This window comes from Neovison vison, chromosome 2 (assembly GCF_020171115.1).
Source record: "Neovison vison isolate M4711 chromosome 2, ASM_NN_V1, whole genome shotgun sequence".
Lineage (NCBI taxonomy): Eukaryota > Metazoa > Chordata > Mammalia > Carnivora > Mustelidae > Neogale > Neogale vison.
In genome coordinates, this window is record NC_058092.1 from 225,880,915 (window position 1) to 225,896,116 (window position 15,202).

Genomic DNA, 15,202 nt, shown 5'->3' on the forward strand with positions numbered 1-15,202 from the left:
TGATGATGTTGATGGTGGTGATGGTGATGTTGATGATGGTGATGGTGGTGATGGTGATGGTGATGTTGATGATGGTGGTGATGGTGATGATGATGTTGATGATGGTGGTGGTGATGGTGGTGATGGTGATGTTGATGGTGGTGATGGTGATGATGATGGTGGTGATGACATTTTTGAGCTCTTAGGTACCAGGTACTTTTCCTAAGCACTTCACATTTAATTTTCACAATAACTTTGTCAAAAGAAAACAAAAGCTTGATCCACTATAATGGAAGTTCCATGGGATATCAAATCTTTTATGTCTTGTCTGTCTTATCCATTGCTAAACTCTTAGGGACTCAGTGCAGTGCCTGGCATATATAGTAGACACTCAAGAAATAATAGTTAAGTGAAGTGATTTGCTCTTCAAACACTTTCTTGATATTTGAGGACTTTGGAGTTTTCTGGACATTCATAATTTGATTGATTTCTTACTAGTAGTGGTAGTAACTGATTGTTTAATTATTAAAATTATTAATTACCTTTGTATAGGAATTTATAAATATTTTCACACATAATCTCATTTAATTTAAAGCAACCAGTGACATTTTATTACTAGAAATGCTGAAATACAATGTCTCTACCTGATGGAAAATAAAATATTACCAAAATAAAATAAAATAAAATATCTACCTAATGGAAAATAAAATATAATATTACCTAATGGAAAATAAAATATTACCATAAAATAAAATATTACAGTATTACCATGGTTTGATTTTTCCAATGAATGATCAGAAAGCACTTTGATTAATTTAAAGATGATTAGGGCTTAAAATAAAGAATTATCACATATCAGATTCCTTTAAATGAAGGAAGAAAATACCAGGAAATATTTCCCCAGGTGGCTTAGGATGAGAGAATTCTCAATTGGAAATTTACTTAACAATGTGGAAGGGTAGCTACAAGGCTGATTCTTCTAATGTCCATGACTCTTAAAAAAAAAAAAAAAATCACTGAATATTTTAAATGAATTAGTAAGATTTTTTACTATGTAATTAAAATTAGAACTGTTAACATCCAAAAGAAACTTTACTTGTTAAGAAAGCATGAGGATTTGCATTAAACCATGGCTTGAGATAGTAATGACCATGATTTACTCAACACATTCCAACCAATCAGAGAACAGTCCATATACAATTTAGGGAGAACTTAGCAATATTAAATAAGGTGGCATCTGTGATGCTGGGGTAGGATTATATTTCATAAAACTTGTACGGTGTGTCTTTAAATGAAATTTTAAAATATTATGATGTGTTAAAGGCCAAACAAAATTGTATAAGCAGAATACATTTACAATTTGTATTTAAACACTGACATCTCTAGTTGTCACTGGTTTTTAGTAGGTGAAGGGAAACATTTCTTTAAACTCTCAGACAAATATGACTAGTCCATTTGTCATTCCAGTGTTTTCAGTACTTGAAGCATTTCAATTTTGGTTCAACAATGTAACCTTTGGAGTTCTGCCTAATAATGACTTCAGTTGCACTGGCCTTCCAACAGATAAATTAAAATGGAAATGCATATTTTCTAATTATGCATCCAGCCCTAGTTGCATATTGGCAAGGATGGCCACACTGAATGTTAAATTAAGTCTGCACAATAGCTAGAGTCTAGGTAACATCAAAGTTTCCCAAAGTCACTTTCTTAATCATGTGAAGGATAGCCAGGACTCTGATCAGTAGTATGTAGCTGTATACAATCAGAGGGAAAACATTTAAACATCCCAGCATGGTATTTCCATTTAAATCTGATTACAGTGAAATAAAACTGTAGCCATTAAAGGTTTAGAAGAACTACAAATACAAGCCGTAAAAGAAGACAGATAGTAAATGAGGTAGTAAAACATTTCAGCAGGGCAAACAGTTTACAGCACTCATTCAAGTCGTCCTAAAGCAGACTGTGTAATTCACTGCAGACCCTGCACCATTCCCTGAGCTCCACTTAAACCTGCAATTAACCTTTCACGCCTAATGAAGCTGTTTTCCTGGAAAATTAAAATATATAGTGGTGCCTGCTTTTACACAGACTTGGGAGGGGAGCATTTCAAAATGAATGACTTTTCGGTAGGCTTTGTTCAAATGTAAAATGGAAGTGCTATGTTTGTATATAAAGAGGATGTTCTTTCCAAGGCAATTTCACTTGATGTGCAGTATTTTATTACTGTACTTATTAATTGTTCTGCATAATTGTAAAAAAACACACATCAGTAATTTTATGATTACATTGTTACAGCCGGAGTCTACTAATACCATTTCACTTCCATTAGGAAAAACTAGAGTTTTACTAAAGATAACTCAATCCCTGATGTTTTTCCTTGGTGGTTTTCATTGCAAATTTAGCGGTTTAAAAAGATATATTTATTTACCATGTAAATATGTAGCTGTTAGTCATTTCTATTGTTTTTGTTTTGTTTTGTTTTGTTTTTTAAGGGCATGTCTGCTGGTGTTTATTGAGAAACAAAGTTCTTAATTTTAGGAATAAATGGTTGGAGTGTTTTTTTCCCTTAAGAATCTGGGTAAAGGTCTGATTCTGGTATATCTTCTACTTACTTCCTAAATAGCCATGGTAGCTCTTGGCATCCACACCAGTAACTGTTAAATCGTGCCCCTGTTCTGAAGGAAGTCTGCATGGTCCCAAAGGAGTCTGCTTCCTTCCCAGCTCACCCAGCCCCAAGTGACCGAGAACAGCCACCAGTGACATGCCACCTTCATAAGAGCTAGTTTGACACACCACGAGGCTTTGGCAGGTGGAGTGGGAAACAGAAGATGGTACCTTCTTTCTTATGAGGTTTATACTTCATATTTAAATAACCTACATGTCATCGTGTCTGGTATTTAAAAACTAGAAGTGCAAAAAGGTAAAGCTTATAATAAATATTTAAACCCCAGCATTTTTATTGAATCTCCCGGCATATTTTGATGTAAATTCTGCAGCCCGCCGCATCTGTGCATCATCTTGACACGGTAAATGAAATTCCTTTGGACCACCAGTCTAAAATAATGAATTGTTCCCCCGGTTAATTGTATTGCTTTGATAACAAGGAACTATGCTAGGCCCAGAGAACACAATAAGTGGATTTCATCAGATGATTTGTGAGACGTTTTGAAAAATGATCTTCTGGAGTGACCTGATTTTAATGGAATTCAAACCCCGGGCAGCACGCACCGCTGCATGGCGTCCTGTTGGCCAGAAGCGCTTCCACTAGGGGCACCAGGAGTGGGGGGTCGGCACCTGGAAACCTCTCCCTGGGCACAGATTTCCCAGGGAACTCTAAACAAGGAGAAAGGGTTTGCCTCAAAGAGCAATGTGGATGAATTATTTTTAAGTTGTTTTTATTTATTGATGCATTGAAAAAAAAAACAACAACCCAGGAAAGATCTCAAGCTACCTTTATCTCTTCATCACCCTTGTGAAAATAAACCAAGACTAAAGAAATAACAAGCAAGGCTATTTATTCAGAACTTGCTCCAGCAAGGGAATCACCCAACATCCAGTGCTTGCATTTCGGCAGATGCTTAAAAATAGGCAAGTGTGTGGGATATAGTGGAAAAAAGAGAAGACTTCAAGCATGCCCTGATTGGAAGCTATTGGCACAGGAAAGCTAGAGTGAGGTTAACTAGACATGGGGCATCCTAGATGATTGGTTAGGGGTCCATATTTTCCCTTCTTGGATTGGCCCTAAGTTGGAAGCTTGGACAAAAATTAGGGAAGTTGTTAGTTATTAATGAAGTTCGGTAGGTGGGACCCGTTGTTACCGCGTAATCATTTCACCTCCTGGATTGTTACTAGAGATAGCAGGCTGACTTCCCGCAAACCTGCCACGGCAGGCGGGCTTCCTAGTCTGGTTATTGTAGATAAGGGTTGGTTTCCTGAGCAGGTTGCTGCATTTGTGGGCCAGAGTCATGTTATTGCCTGGTGATTGCCTGTTTATATAGTCAGTCCCCCACCAGCATACACATGTTTCATACAAGGAGAGGGCAGAAATACTGGTTTTCTTAAAGAGCTACTGACAACTTTTCTTTTTACCAACTAAGATTCCCTACAATAGAGTATACTGAAGGGCAAGGATGGAAACTAGTTTGACTTCTCAACCTCTCTCTCTTTTTTAAAGGGGCTTCCACACACTAGACACTTCAGGAAGACTGGGACCTGTTTCCTCATGTTTACTCCTCTGTTCAGGGATTCTTGAAGGTTGAAGAGGACCTAGCAATTTCTGGGTTGTTGTGTTAGAGTTCTCCATAGAGTACAATATAAAGAGATGCAAAAATGGTAATAAAAACTTATGCCTAATGATTTGATTCAGAATGCATGCAGTTGTTCTGATCATTATGCTGTTCTTAATTAAATTATAAGATTATTTTAAAAGGGTAACTCATGAGATGCTACAGCTGTGTAGTCCTGTAAAGGACCCAAGTTTAAATCTAAACAAAAACATGGTTTGGCCCTTCCAGAGGATGACAGCCGGTCATGCGCCCCCTGGAGCCTCCTCTGAGGGTACATGTGGGGGACACTCAACATCACTGCAGGAATTCAAGGCTCCTACATGCATGTGCCATTTATGCAGAATCTGTAAATGTAGTTGATTGTTCTATTTCCATAGGAAAAAATTTGCCAAATTAAAAATGAGCACGATTTGCGATTTTATTTGTAAATCAATGATTGAAATATGGTTTGTGATTTATTATTTTCAATGGAATGTGTTTTCAAACTTACAAATCATTAGCAAACCCAGGATATGAGAGACACCACTTTAATTTGGCTTCAGACTTCCAATAGCCTGGATTGCAAAGGTACAGTGGCAGTTTTAGATTAGCAAGGAATTTCCTGTTTGGGCAACTCAAACTGCTTCTCTCCTGACATTATATCTTCTGTGAGGAAAATAACATTTGCAGCCACATGTAAATGGAAGAGTATTGTGTTTCAGAGCTCATTTGGACTGGGTCATGCAGTAGTTTAATGAATAACATGATTTCATATTTAGAAGCTGTGATCATTGCAATTACTGTAAGTGGTCTCTGTCTACATTAGAAGAGACATATATTCTTTGTCATATTTGGCTGTCTCTGGAAAAGATGGTGCCAGGAATGAAGTAACAGAAGGTTGTGAATTATGACAGAAGGATGCCAAGAGATCTGTGGAAACTTAAGGTCTGCCTGTACTGAATTTTTTGTTAGCACAACCCTGGCCTGTGAGTCTTTTTAACAACAACAAAACATGTGCTTCAGCTCCCTCCCTTGAAGAAATAACAAAATCATTATTTCCTACAGCAGTAATATCTGTGTGGGCACTTCAGAAGTTCCTACGTATTCTTCAGAGGTCAAGAAAGCAATATTTATTTAAACTGTGAACCTTTAAACTTGCGTTATCTCTAAGCAATTCAGAATGTTTATTTAATGTCCTGAAAGAGCAGGGTATTTAACAGCAGCCCTTAAAAGCAAATATCTAAGATTATCAGCCTAGGCAGTGATTACTGTAACTTTTTAATCCTTTCTCTCCCTAGCTTTGTTAATTTCTTCTTCTCCACAAATACCTTCTCTTCTATTTTCACATGTACATAAAAACTCCTTTTTCCTTTGAAAAATGTATGTCCTCAGATGAAACTCTGTATTTGCATATATCTCATCTGACCTGTTGCTTTCCCTGTGTACCAGCTCACCTCTTTGCAGTGCCAAACGGCTTGAACATGCAGGCTTTATGTGTTCTCACATTTCCTCTCTCCCCATTCCCTGCTTAACTTTCAGACTTCCCTCCTCAGTTAGGTATGGACATGACTCAAACATCATCCAGATCTTCTTCGAGGAAATCTAATGTCCTTGCATCCAGCCTCAGTGCTGGCCCATTTGGAACTCTCTGCAGACTCCTTGAACGTGGCGTCCATTGACTTCTACAGTCGTGCACTAGACTGGTTGACCCTCCTCTTACACTACCTGTTTCCCTCTATTGGCATTTCTTTATATTCATAGACCTCTGGAGTTCTGTTCTTGCCAGATCACATTTGAGGCCTACCTAGAGAATACTACCCACATGGAGTCAATTATGGAGTAAAATAATTATGACCCACATGCAGTCAATTATGGAGTAAAATAATTCAGTGTCATCTTACATAACTTCAGATCCAAAGTGAGACCTTCTTCTAAGAGCAGTGCATTGAGGAGATGTCTGTAGGGCTCAGGGCTTGGTTCAGGTTAACCCAGGGTCAAGTCTTCAAGACCTGGGAGATGGGAAAATGAACCAAAAGTTCTTTAGTCACCTCCTTAAACCAAGCAGGCTGGTCTCTTGGTTTAATATGGTGACTTGGCACATTTTGTTTTTCTCAAGAATTATATGAAACTAACTTAATAGAAAATAAAATGTTTCATGTATAGCTAAGATAAACCAGAGTATCTGGCTGGACCATTTCTTGTACAAATTTAGGAAAGTCTTTACTATCCATGAACGTCGTACCAAATGTTCTTGTCAATTAGTAGACAAAATGATGCAACAATATTCTTTAAATTACCTATGATAACTAGAGATTCACTTTTGTGCTGATAGTCTGCTGATAATACTCAGAATTTATTCTTATTTTTAAGAAATATCAAGCTGTCTTTCTTCCAAGTCTACTTGTCCATAACACAACTCTGTGCCTGGGTGCTTTCTTACTTCTTAAAAGCACTTGAAAAAAAGGAATGAAAAGACAGGCCACAGATTTGGAGAAAATATTTGCAAAACACATATCTGATAAAGGACTAGTATCTAAAATGTTAATTAAGTCTTAAAACTCAACAATAAGAAAACAAACTGTTCAATAAAAAAGGGTGAGCAGACACCTCACCAAAAAAAATGTGCATCTGACAAATAAGCAAATGAAAAAGATGCTTAACATCTTATGCTATTATGGAATTGCAAATGAAAACAACCATGAGATATAGTTACGTACCTATCAGAATGCTAAAATCCCACACACCACAACCACCACATGCTGACAGAGATGCTGTCAAATGCTGGTGGGAATGCAAAATAGTATAGCTCCTGTGCAAGACAGGTAGTTTCTTTCAAACCTAAAAGCCAGGCTCACCACATGATCTGATGATCATGCTCCTAGGTATTTGTGAATTGGAAACTTACATCTACATTAAAACTTGCACATAGGTATTTACGCTTGCCTTATTTATAATTCCCCCAAATTGGATGCAGTCAAAATATCCTTCAATAAGGGGACGGACAAACAAACTGTGGAATGGAATACAAATTCCATTGTATGGAATATTATCCCAAAAAGAAATGAGCCATTGAACCAAAAAGATATGATGGACCCTAAAGGTATATTGTTAAGTGAAATAAGACCATCTAAAAAAGCTATGCACAATGATTCCAACCATATGACGATCTGGAAAAGGCAAAACTACAGAGACTTTTAAAAAAAGATCAGTGATTATCAGAGGCTCATGGGAAGGGGAGGGATAAACTGGGAAAGCACAGGGGATTTTTAAGGCAGTGAGTCTACTCTGTGTGATACTCTAATGTTGAATATATGACATTATGCATATGTCCAAACCCTTAGAATGTACAATACAAAGAGTGAACCCAAAGAGTAAATTATGGACTTTGGTTGATAATCATGTATCAGTACTGGCTCAATTTTTCTTTAAACCTAAAACTGCTCAATATTTCTAGAAAAAAATATTAATACAATGGCTTTTTATTCTATACACATAAACATAATAGTAACACTGAAAATTCTGTGTACAGCTAAAACAAACTTGTGTTCAGACGTGGGAACTAAGGTCCTGTCCACAGCTGGTTGTAATGTCTTTGTCACACACACCGAATTTGACCATCTGAAGTCAGAGTCAATTAACTGTTAGATTCTTGTTCTTCTTTCTGTGTCACATTTATATGTCTCAATTGAGAAACATTTTAAGTAAAGGGCAAGCTACATGCTAACTTCCAATAAACAGTGAAATGTTTGATGACTAAATATAAAACAATAAAAAACAGGGTGCTAAAATACCACTGTCAGTCTCCCAGAAATGTCTAACTAAATATTTGAATGATTTTCTCCTCTTCTTACAGGCCTTGCAATTGCCAGTGCCCTAATAGATATTTCACAACAGAAGCCTTCAGATAGTAAAGACAAGACTTCGGGAGTCCGAAATCGAAAACACCACCTCTCAACACGTCAGGGAACTTGTGTCTGAGAAACAGAAGCTGCTTCTGGATATTCCGAAATGTTTCGATTTTGTAAAATGACTTCCATTAAGGCTGGTCTGTGGCCTCAGTTTTTATGGAGGCGAATCTCCGTTTGGTCCCAGGGCTCACGTACAGTTCCCTCCGAATGGGCAATGACCCGAGTGGCCAGAGAATGTTCGTGACTTTTATGAAAGTAACAGTATTGATGGTCACGGACGATAAAGTCAGTTTTTACGACTCTCTTAGGCTTATCGTAGATAACATTAAATTGCGCTGGAAAAAGATGTATATTGTTTCTTAATGCAGATGAAAATATGTAATTCATATAAACCAAACTGTTTATATCCCAAGACTTTAAAGAAAGACATTTTATAATGCCTGGATGGTGAGAATTGTACAGTTTTTGCCTCATAAGCAAACTTAAATCACTTGTATATGAACAGGAAATGAGCAAATTGCAATGGCTTTAAATGCTGTTTTATCTCACTGTAAACGTAAAAGCAAGATTTTGGTTTAGTAGGATGTAGGTAGTATATTTAAATATTCCACATGACCATATCATGTCTACACTCGGTTTGAGAATGTGACTATTTTCCATCTAACGGGAACGCAGACCACAACTGGTCACATTTGGATGGATGGCATGTGCAACTTCACAGGAGGTTTATTAGAATTCTGAGTGAAAAGGACATTCCTGTCATCCATGCCAACTGCCTAACTCATTATCAGAGCTGATAGAGCATGGAAAAACCTGTCCAGCAATCAATGTTTCCCCTCCTTCCAAAAACCCTCCAATACCGAACCTGGAGAGAGCTGAAATGGTTATTTTAGTGTGTGCAAGCTTCAGCTCTACTGTGGTAATTTTTTTAATTGGTTAGGAATCATTGGATCAGACCTAAATGATCCATCTGCATTTTGTAAGAACGGATCATCTTCCTGTTGGCCTTCCTCTCCTAGCTGTTCGATTTTTATCTATGCTTTGCAGATATTATGAAAAGTATTTTAGAGGTGACACCTCCCAAGTTTTAACATGATTCAGGTCCCTTCCCACCAGCCATCAAGTAGAGGTCTACAGTATCCTTATTTCTAAGCTGGACGCGTTAATGTCACGAGAGGAAGTTTCCAGTTTAGAAAACAAGTTCATCACTGCCCACATTGACCATATTCTTAACGATTCACAAATCTGAATCATGGCAGAAAGGAAAAATGATTTCAAAGTGCTTTCACGTTGGGACATAGAATCCTTGGTGTCCTCATTTGGACACCAGTTCGCTAGAACTCAGTAGCATCAACAGATCTCGTTTGAAACGTTTTTTCCACCTCAGGGGGACGACAGGATATGTGTAGAAAGCAGTGACAGAGATATCCAAAGCTGCCTCATACAACACAGCTTCGTTCACTATGAAAGTCATTTCAATATAATTGATGTTTAGTACTATCTATGTACTTTTCACGTTCTTTGGATTTCTGGAAGGTAAACCACTTCACTGTTTACAGCTGATGGATGCATAGTTCCTTGCATGCTGTGATCGTGCAGTAGCAGAATATGACCCTATTGTGATACTCAATGTTTATTTCATGATGCCATTTATCCATAGCTTCATCCGATGAGGACTGAATGTAATATAGAAGAGGAATGACCATACAATAGGTAGTTGCATCGTATATACGATTGCTAGGTTGCACCGAGCCATGACTATCATTGTTTTGATAATTAGGCACTTGCTAATTATAGTATATATTCTTTATGTTGGCATGATAATTTTGCTATTTTCTATGCATTAAAAATAAGACTAATTCTTAGAATAATTCATCTATAGCCTGTGGGTTTTTTGGGAGAGGGGGCAGGAGTGGAGCTGGCTGTTTTTGCCTCCCTGTGATGTTTTCTCTCTCAAAAAAAAAAAAAAAGTGAGCAAAGTTTGTAAATGTCTCCTAAAAACAATCAAGTAATTTTATTAGCTTCTTTTTGGACCCTTTAAATGTTGATTTTTCTCCTGGAGAAATAAATTGACAAAATGGTGACTACAAAAATATAATCATTTAAAAATAAAACGATTGCCCGATGTGTTTTGATTCTCGAATGATTATCATCAGAGAGGCTTATATAACAAAAACACAAAAACATAGATAGTTGTAGGTAAAATCTATTTCAGCTGTCCTTTTGGAGAGGCCAAGCAAACAGTATCACTATGAAAAAATTGCCAAGATTCATCCATCTCGAATCCCACTAGGTTCCTAACGCTTGAAAATTTGAATTTTAGAGAACTACAGGACATCATGCAATGTGAAGTTAAAGTCATACTGTATCTTTCTGGGCCAAATATTGCTAACTCCGTACTAATTATGCAACATCTTCTCAAATTATCAAAGCTTTTTACTGGCAGTAAAATTCTTCACCCTCAGGTGAAATGGATTGAAAAGACCTTAGGGATTCTCACTTTGAATCTGTGTCACGTTCTTTTTGTCCCCATATCCCAAACACTTTAAATTTAGATGCCTCCCCCCCTTTTTTTTTAACTTTTTAAATTCAATCCACACATATACATACAGATCCTCTTCCAGAAGTATACAGTGAAATGACTGATTGTCTTGAAAACTTTATCTTTGTGGAATTCTGTACCTTTCAGTTTAGGATAACTTCGAAACATCCTTTAGATTTTAAGATTTCTTATTCTTCCAAGTATTAAAAATTTTTGTTAAATAGAATGGAGTTTTAAAAATTTGCCTGGGCACGGGGTTGGGGAGTAGGGGGCAGGTGGTGCCTGGATGGCTCAGTCAGTTAAGTGTCAGACTCGATTTCAGCTCAGGTCATGATCTCAGGGTCACGAGATCGAGTCTTGTGTCCGGTTGGGAGCTCAATGGGGAGTCTGCTCGAGGTTCTCTCTCCCTTTCCCTCTACCCCTCCCGTTCGTACTCCCTCTAAAATAAATAAATAAAATTAAAAATCTGCCTGGGGACAATATTTGGACAACTAGAGAATCTTGTTGAGGAGATGGACATCCTTAGAGGTCAACTTAATACATTTTTTTTAAGATTTTATTTATTTATTTGTCAGAGGGAGAGGGAGAGAGAGAGAGCACAGGCATACAGAGAGGCAGGCAGAGGCAGAGGGAGAAGCAGGCTCCCTGCCGAGCAAGGAGCCCGATGTGGGACTCAATCCCAGGACGCTGGGATCATGACCTGAGCCGAAGGCAGCTGCTTAACCAACTGAGCCACCCAGGCATCCCAACTTAATACATTTTAAGGAGACTGGGATTTTCATAATCACTTTTGAGTGGAAATTTATTTCAGTGACACACGTCGAAGGAAAGAGTATGCCACATACTACTGTGTTCAAATAGGACACATTTCAACATGGAATCAATACTTGCAGTACCCCCCAAGACCACATTTTTGGGGGATTTTGTCAGACAGTGGTCATTGTATGGCTATGGTCCTGCTGCAGAGTACCTTAGAGTGTAGACCAGCAGACACACCTGGGAACAGATGCTAGAACAAGCTTCGAGCTGCATGGTGCTGGGCACATTTTGACCTCTAGAAGCATCCAGACTTTGCATCTGTGAATGGAGGTGCGGAGCTGCTGTGAGCTTAGAAGGTAATGAACATAAACCTCCCACAGCAGGTTCTCCATGCAGTATAGCTGGTCTTGACTATCTTGGGGCTACCAGGCCACTCCTTTTCTACTACCTGTTATATGAATCCGTCTGTTAATTTTTCATCCATCTTTCACCACAGCTGAAGATCAAGTAGGTTTTTGTAGGTAAAAGTTTCATAACAATCTTCAGTTCCTCTATTTCTAGGATATAGAAATTTCTTTAAAAAAAACAACTTTGATGGTTGAGTCCTTAGAAGTTTTGACTCTTTCAAAATATATACAGCTTTAGTATTTCTTAAATGACTGTTTGATGACCTTCAGGCAGGAACAGTAATGGTCACTTCCATTCAAGTAAGGCCAGAAGAAACCATTCCTTACATTTGGTTGGCGTACATGGTACAACTTTTTGTCATGAAACATAAAATGATGACTGGAGTGTTTTATATGAAAGGTTTTAAAAAATTAAAATTGACCAAATGAATGAATTCTCCCACATACACTGAAGAACAAGCCAACTTCCAAAGCCCATTTGCCATTTTACTAGAGTGAGTTCAGAACTTACTCAGTCATAAGAACTCCCCGCCTTCATACAGATTGCTAATTCTGCCTCTAGAGATTAAGATTCAGAAGGACTGGATCAGACCCTGGAGATTCATATGCTCGATAAGCAGCTTAGTGATTCTTACCAGGAGGCAAACGAGGGAGAGACTGTGCTGGGCCAAAGACCTCCCTTTATCTACAGTTAGAAGAATTTCTTTAAGTAACAAAGTTATCACTCTAATTCAAAATGCTTTAAATGATTTTCCAGGGAATACAAGCCCTTGGGTTGGTGCTACAGCAGCGTTTTCACCACAGTATCCCTTTAACAGTGGGGTGTCATCAAATTTCTAAAATTAAGACTTACCACCATATCTATATACTCATACACAGGTGTGCATGGCAGTGTTAGCACAGATTGGGTGGAAGTTCCAACCTGCTTTAAAAAGTCCACATTTTCTGCCACAGCGTGCTGTGAATCAGGAGTTGAATTACTGGAATAAAAACACGGGATGTTCCAAGCCCCACTGCTACAACACAGTTTTGTTCTGTTTTGTTTGTCCCCCTCCAAAATCGCACAGGAAAAGCACTGAGCCCCCGAGAGGGCAGCCCCTCTGCCATGGAAGACTTGCTTGGAATCTTTGTGGTCTTGAACTCCACGTGCGAAATACATGTTTCTCTCTTTCCCTCTTCACCTGATTTTCACTGGTCTTTTCTATGCATTCTCTCCGAATGGCATCCCGAACACTTGGAATGTTCCTGACAATGGAAGCAACACGCACAAGAGCCTAAGTGGCCAGGATTTCAGCTCTCCGGCCCAGCCCTGTGTGCTGTGTGTACAAACACTGTTCTTACAGTAACAATCCACTTTCAGAGACTGGTACCGCCATGGCAGAGTTGAGCGGTTTTCTAAGAAGTCTGCTTGTTCTTTGGCAGGCTTTAGGTTTCATCCTCCAGAGGCCATCTCTGTCCTTGCTCTATGTTCGTGCCCCTGCTCTGCTGGGCCTCAGAACGGAATTACTGAAAAGGAGCTGCCAAGGAGGAGCCAAACATCTCGCCTGTGTGCGGCCCCCACAGGGGACCCAAGCACCCATGACCACTCTTGGGCTCAGGGTCTTGGCCTAACCTTGAGCTGGGTCCCTGCCTGTGCCCTAGCCAACAGAATGGTGGTCTCCTTCCAGGTAGCCCTCCACCACACCTCCCAGGGCGCAGGCCAGGGAGGAGGCTGAGATCAGGAGGCCCAGTCATCCCTGGGAAACAGGCCCAACCTGGCTGGCGCCTCCCAGCAGCTTTAGAAGGTCGAGAGGACCTTCCGTAGGGACCCTGCTGAAAAAGTCCCCAAAGTGGGGAGGGCACCGAGCAGATCCTGGAGCCCCCTTTCTTTTACAACAGAAAGCAGCAGCTTCTCTGATCATCTGAGCCTTGCACAGGCTTTTCTAAAGCTTTTTGGTGGTGAGTCAGTGGCTAACAGGAGATTTGAAGATTTCAGCTCAGAACCGAACCTTCTCTGCCCCAACAAAGTTTCCCTGCAGGAGTCACCCATGAGCCACTGAAGTGAGGGGCGGCCCTTCCCTGGGCTAACCCGCAGCCCTTTCTCCCTCTCCAGAACTGAACACGTTTAGCAATATGCGTCTACCATAGCCAGAGCAGCCAAGATTTTCTGGAACTTTACTTTCTCCAGACCTACCAATGAAAACAGAAAGTAGTATTATTTTTCTTTCCAAACAGGAGACCACATTATCATTTTGGATGAGCTTTTGTAAGCACCAGCTTTCCGCCACTCCTGCCCCCAAGTCTGACCTGTCTGCTTCCCAGGGCTCCCCGCTCCCTCCAGGAAAGAATTCTGCCCCATTCAAGGAGTAGTTGCCAAGCAGTCCTCATTGAGCATGAAACCAAACCCCTCAAAGAGCACTGCAGAAACGCTGTCTTCTGCTAAGCATCAAATGGTTTCACCAATTTTATTTTTGGCAGAAGTGAAATTTTCACGCAGGCAAGATAGCTGTTTAAGCATAAACTTCTGTAAAACCCTCCATGTACGTACGGTCAGATAGGAGATCTCGCTCCAGAAAATCCGCCTAGGAAAATGGCATTAGTGAGCAAATTCTTGTACCAGTTCTTCGTGCGCCTGTAGCCCCGGCTGCTGAAGGAGACCTTAAATTTTGTGCTTTCCAGTTCTGATTTATCCTAGTCCTGTTGAGCAATGCCCTCGAGTTTTAATGTAAACTCAAATCACACTTTTTTTTTTTTTTAACTGCCTTGGGCCAGTTGTCTTAACCATTTCTAAGTAACCTCTGATAAAAATGCTCACCTAGGTACCTCACCTAGGTCTTGTGATGGGTTTTGTTGTTGAAAGAGAAGTGAATCAGAATTAGATGGTTCAACTTTTACTGGGAAAAGGCTCAGGTTAAATTCAATACATCGCAAGCAATGATTTTCTCCGGAGATTTTTCTGGTAACACTAAAGCACACATTGGTGCCAAAGTTCCCAAGCAGTCAAATTCCAGTGGAAACCATTGATACATGTTACCTGATGATTCAGATTTGTGCTTTCCAGGGTTTTTGTTTTGTTTTGTTTTAAAAAGTCTATTATATTTCAAATATTACCTTCCTCAACTTTAAATGGTAATTTTGCAGCAAATACTAAAAGAGTGTGTTAGGTTTTCTTTCCGATCTTCACACGTCCTTTCTGACCCTTCATTGACTTATCTACTCCTTTCCTCCCAGCAGTAAACAAACATCTCAGACCTCTCTCAATGCTTAAAAAATAAAGAAATAACCTAAAATAGGTCTTGCACATCCTCGTTCCCTTGTGACGACGACGCACGCAGGCAGCTGTTGTCTTTTCCTTCAGATCAG

General features: G+C 39.4%; 1 protein-coding gene across 1 annotated transcript in view; it reads left to right on the forward strand.

Moving 5' to 3' along the window:
- Positions 1–10,261, forward strand: part of ATRNL1 (attractin like 1) — an 810,828-nt gene extending 800,567 nt beyond the window's left edge. Inside the window, exon 29 of the mRNA XM_044240595.1 lies at positions 8,098–10,261. Within this exon, the coding sequence (XP_044096530.1) occupies positions 8,098–8,222 (125 nt within the window). The 3' untranslated portion in view covers positions 8,223–10,261. The remainder of the gene's footprint in view (positions 1–8,097) is intronic.
- The last annotated feature ends 4,941 nt before the right edge of the window (positions 10,262–15,202 follow it).